The sequence below is a fragment of the Xenopus tropicalis genome, chromosome 3 (genome assembly GCF_000004195.4).
Source record: "Xenopus tropicalis strain Nigerian chromosome 3, UCB_Xtro_10.0, whole genome shotgun sequence".
In the NCBI taxonomy this organism is placed as follows: Eukaryota; Metazoa; Chordata; class Amphibia; order Anura; family Pipidae; genus Xenopus; species Xenopus tropicalis.
The window spans coordinates 131513092-131518665 of NC_030679.2; the positions used below are offsets into that span (position 1 = coordinate 131513092).

Here is a 5574-nt window from a genome sequence, read left to right on the forward strand (position 1 = left end):
CTTGTTTTACATCCAATAAGGATTATTTATATCTTAGTTGGGATCAATAACAAGGTACTGTTTTATTATTACAGAGAAAAGGGAATCATTTAACCATTAAATAAACCCAATAGGGTTGTTCTGCCCCCAATAAGGGGTAATTATATCTTAGTTGGGATCAAGTACAGGTACTGTTTTATTATTACAGAGAAAAGAGAACCATTTAACCATTAAATAAACCCAATAGGGCTGTTCTGCCCCCAATAAGGGGTAATTATATCTTAGTTGGGATCAAGTACAGGTACTGTTTTATTATTACAGAGAAAAAGGAATCATTTAACCATTAAATAAACCCAATAGGGCTGTTCTGCCCCCAATAAGGGGTAATTATATCTTAGTTGGGATCAAGTACAGGTACTGTTTTATTATTACAGAGAAAAAGGAATCATTTAACCATTAAATAAACCCAATAGGGCTGTTCTGCCCCCAATAAGGGGTAATTATATCTTAGTTGGGATCAATTACAAGGTACTGTTTTATTTCTACAGTGAAAAAGGAAATCAGTTTTAAAATTCTGAATTATTTGATTAAAATGGAGTCTATGGGAGATGGGCTTTCCGTAATTCGAAGCTTTCTGGATAATGGGTTTCCGGATAAGGGATCCCATACCTGTACCAACAAAAGTTGTCTCTCTGTTTTACATTTGTTGTGCAACCTACAGCCAAAATGTTAACAAGAAATGGACTAGTAGCCAGATTAGAGGTCTCAGAGACATGTCAGGGCTGAAGGAAGTTGTCTTATTGCACAGACTGAGATTGCCGTTCAACTGTTTGCTGAGCAGCTACAGACAACGGATATTCTGTCTCCTAAAAGAAGTCACAGACTCAGTGACTGCTCCACTACAGGAAACCACTGCCGGAGGGGGGTAAGTGCAGGGATCCAGAACTACCACTCTACAAAGGTATGTATATAATGACCTATAGCAAATATTTATTGCAAATCTATTAGCAAATAACTACTCAGAGTTTAGGTATAATGTATGACTCTTAATTTACATTGCCAATACGATATATACTTGGTAAATATATTTTTTGCAGCAGACTGGACCTGCCTGTTTCTGAGGCTGTACACCAATGGGTTTAACATTGGAACAAAGCCCAAGTAAATCAGAAAAAGCATCTTGTCTATGTCTTGAGAGTCATTTGACTCTGGTTTTGTGTACAAGCCAATGCCTGTACCGCCAAAGAGCAATACAGCTGTGAGATGTGAGGAACAACTAGAGAATATCTTGAGCCTCGCAGCTGTGGTCCTCATCTTTAGGATGGTATATATGATGTATACATAGGAGGTTAGAATCAATCCAAATGGAAAAATAGCTATTAATGGTAGCTCAATAATTATTAGTATCTGTATGTGTGTTGTGTCGCTGCAGGAAAGCTTTAACATTGATACAGGTTCACAAAATATATGATTGATATCAAAGAGCCTGCAGAATGACAACTGAGATATAAACAAAGAATAGCACATTGCACTGGTGGCACAGAGGATCCAAGAAGTTGTCATCAATAGGATGCAGAGCCTTGGGTTCATAATGAGGTGATAACGCAGAGGGATACAAATAGCCACATAGCGATCATAAGCCATGATGGCCAGCAGGAGAAAGTCACCACAAGCACAAAATGCAAAGAGAAATATTTGGGTTATGCAGCCGGGAAAAGAAGCTCTGGTGTCCCCTGTAATTGTGATGGCCATCAGCTTGGGCAGGAAGGCAGAGACAGAGATAATGTCCTGGGCTGCCAGGTTGCACAGAAAGAAGTACATGGGGGTGTGCAGTTGGGGTACCAGGCACACAAGCACTATAATCAGCAAGTTTCCAAGCACAGTCAGTAGGTACATTAGTAACAGACCCAAAAAAACAATATGTTGATCTTCTTCAGAGTTGGAAAATGCTATGAGATAAAAGTCTCTTGGTACTGTGATATTCCTGCCATAATCCATGGTACTGTATCATTTGTGAATAAACAAATGACTGGTAGTACTTAATATATATATATAATGTCAGGTCTATGTATGAGATATTATATTGTATGATTTGTATGTGGGTGCCCACTAAATATCATGAGGGACACACGTTAAAAAGGCAAATATCTAGAGAGGCTATGGTTAGATTGTGGCTGACCAATTGCAGGCCTCTGTAAATTGCTGCCCAAATAGGTCAGTGCTATATATACTGTGTAACTGATTTGCCTTCATATTTGCAGATAGGAGATTATAAAACACTCATAAAGCCCACAGCGCCCCAGTCATTTCAGTGAGATAAAGTCCGTATACATTAACATCAGAATGCGGTGCAGGAATAGGGCAGGCATTGGAATATGTGCTGCTTACCAGGGCCTCCTGATTTAGTTTGGCTGTTGAGATCCTTTGCAAAGCTTGATACTTATTTATATAAGAGCAATGGCAGTGCAAGAAGCAGGGTATTTCAATGTTTTATAAATCCTTTAGGGAATCATATTAAATCCCAACAGTTTACATTACTACATGTTCTTCTGTAACCCTTGCGTGTTACATTATTTTAAAACCTGTTTGTTTAATTAGTGACCAAATAGTTATTCCCCACAATTGGTGCTCAGATTGTGGCCAGTATCCTTAAAGAGACAGGATTGGTGTTCTTAAAGACTGTTGATGATGTAATCAACAGAAGACTAATCAATTGTTTGCAAAGGTCAGACAGGTATCCATACCACTTTGCCTGCCAAGCACGTATTCTATACAAGCTGGTAAGCAGAGGCTCTAACTGCCAAGAATGGCTCTCAATTTGACACTCACAGCCTTGTACCCTCCTGATCACAGCCCCCATGACCATAAGTTGCAGATGTGTCATAAGTATAAGAATAAGAATTGTGTAGCTAAAACCCCCCCAGTGTTGCTTCCTTAGCTGGAACCAGCACCAATGCTTACCTTAATCCCCTAGCAATGAACAGAGGCCTCCAGGATACCCTCCAGTGATAGATCACAGCCCTGATTACTGTTGATGAGTGAATTTATCCCGTTTCCATTCACCATAAAATTTGCGAAACGGCAAGAAAATGCGCACAACGGCAAGAAATCAATGAAACGCATTTGTCGCTTGACTTTTTTGATGCCTGTGTCTTTTTTTGCTGTGTCTGTGCCCAATTTGCAGTGGCCACGCCCATTTTTATGCAACCACACCTAATTTTACGTGACCGTGCCTTTTTTAACATGCAGCAAATTTTCCCGTGGCAATTTTTTTGAAAATTTTGCTAAATAATTTGCTAATGGCGAAATGTGGAAATTCACTGTGAATCCATGTCTGCAGAAAAAAATTGCTCATCCCTACTGATTACCTCAAACAGCAGACACGTCATAAGCATGTATCTACTGTTGGGGAATATGCGTGCAGACCCCCTTGCGTTATTTGTCTTTATTTAATTGCTTTCACACGAACACACATCCTTTTTTAGTGAGTACACATACACATAATTTTGTTTGCTATATCTTTGTTGTTTTCTTATGGTTTCAGGGGTCTTTGAACTGAATCTGGCACTATGTGTCATAAGACCCCCCTAACTGTACAATGAGAAAAAGTTATCCCATGGTTTATAATGTGAAAATTTATGGATGAGATTCAATTCCAAAATTCAGTTTAATTTTTTCCCATAGACTTCAATTGAGTTTTTTTATGTCATAAACTTTGAGATACATTTTTGTGAATTAAATTGCTTCCCAAATTGAATCGCATCCATGAGTTTTCGTGTAACTAACCATTTTCTCATTGAATAAAATCTGCCCATGAATACGCAGAGGGGGCTTTGTTGGCATAAGGTGAATTGGCAATCAAGAAAATTCATATGCACTATATTCACTTGGTCTGTACGTATCACAGACTTTGGTATATCTATGCATATTGGGCATCAAACTGTTCCGTAGACCTTTGGTGTTCCTATTTGGGTTGATTTGCCTTTTTAAAAAAGAAATTGTGTGACATAAATACAGCAAATTGCAACAGTTTTAGGGAATTTTTAGAAATACCATCAAAACTGCTAATTTTTGGAAAGTTATGCCATTTAATAGTTTGCAGTAGACATACATATTTACCCATTTTGGATTCACCAGAATGTGTACTTTCCAAAAAAATATGGCTTTTTGGGGAAAACATACTTTTTTGATGCTTTGTAAAATGTGTTGATTTTCCAGTAGCTGAAATAACGGAAATGATAAATTGTATGGGGTATTTAAATTTTAGGGCCCCTACATGCCACATACTTAAGTAATCCTTTGAATTTTGGGCATTAGACTGTTCAGTGGACCCCTGGCATTCATATTTAGGATGTTTTATCTGGTTACTTAATAACCTGTAACAGATGATATACGTGAAGCTTTTTCAGAAATTTTTGTAAAAAGACATACAGTATGTACTTATTTTGGATTAAACAGAATCCATTATTTCCAGAAATGTATGGTTTGCTTGGGTAAGCCTACTGTTATTGGATTTTTTTTTATTTTATTTTTTTTAAATCTGAATTACATATATTTCTGAAGTGCTGCTTTGGAAATTTGGTAGCGTTCTGCAGGGTGTCAAAAATCTATACATATTTGGTAATGACGTGTTCAATAGACATTGGAGTTTTCAAATCAGTTGTATTTTCATGCAGAAAATAAATTAAGTTTCTGATATATGTATTTATATATAGGAAAATAGTGGCCACCTTGGGGCCCCCACCCCAGTCGCCACTTCTTCTCTGGTCAAGATTGCGGTGTAGCTCCGCCCCCACTACACACATATGTGCCTGCGTGCAGTCTTCTTAATGACGGATGGAGGAAGGACCAGAAGCAGGACTGGGTTGGCAGGGCCCACCAGGTTTTTTTTACCAGTGTCCTCCCAAATGTTCAACATTTTTCTTCTTTGCAGACACCTCACTCACAAGTGCCAAAGAAGAAACAGGAAAGGGTATTTGCTTTTTAGGCACATGGTGAATCATAACATTCTCATTGGCGCTATGGTCCAAAATCTTTTATTAATAACCTTTCTAAATGTTTTACTGTATATGAGAATATGTGTGTATTATAAATCATTTTCTTCAAGTCTCTTAATAATGCTTACCACCTACTAAAGTAGAATGAGGACAATTATGTTGAGGTTTATGGGAGCACCGTGGGTTAAATTTTAACTGGATTTAAGGTTACAAAGAAAATGGTTTATGTGATAATCCACTCTGGGAAAATGGAGGAGAATGAAACCCAGCAACATTAACAAATGGAAAAGGCTTCACAACAAGTGAAGAGCGAATCAGTTCCGTTTCGATTCACCAAAAAATAATTATTACTATGTGTATAGAACCCCTGGCGCAAAATGTATGTGTTATATAGATATTACTGGGGTCACCATAGGTTCATTACATAATAGCACTGTTTGCTGACAAAACCATATTCTCAAAACCCCAGACCAGTCTAGGTAATTTATACAGAGATCTCCAACGGTGTGGCAAAGTATCATGCATTTTAAATAAGTGCTAACAAATCTGAAGCCCTAAATCTCACCCTAGATAGCCACGCCCAAACACTATTAGAACT

At 37.9% G+C, this 5574-nt stretch overlaps 1 protein-coding gene across 1 annotated transcript; it reads right to left on the bottom strand.

The window, feature by feature from the left end:
• Positions 1-1005: 1005 nt before the first annotated feature.
• On the bottom strand, positions 1006-1977 carry LOC101735063 (olfactory receptor 1). The gene has a single exon (XM_004913077.1). The coding sequence runs from the start codon at positions 1975-1977 to the stop codon at positions 1006-1008; it is 972 nt and encodes a 323-aa protein (XP_004913134.1).
• Between the last annotated feature and the right edge of the window lie 3597 nt (positions 1978-5574).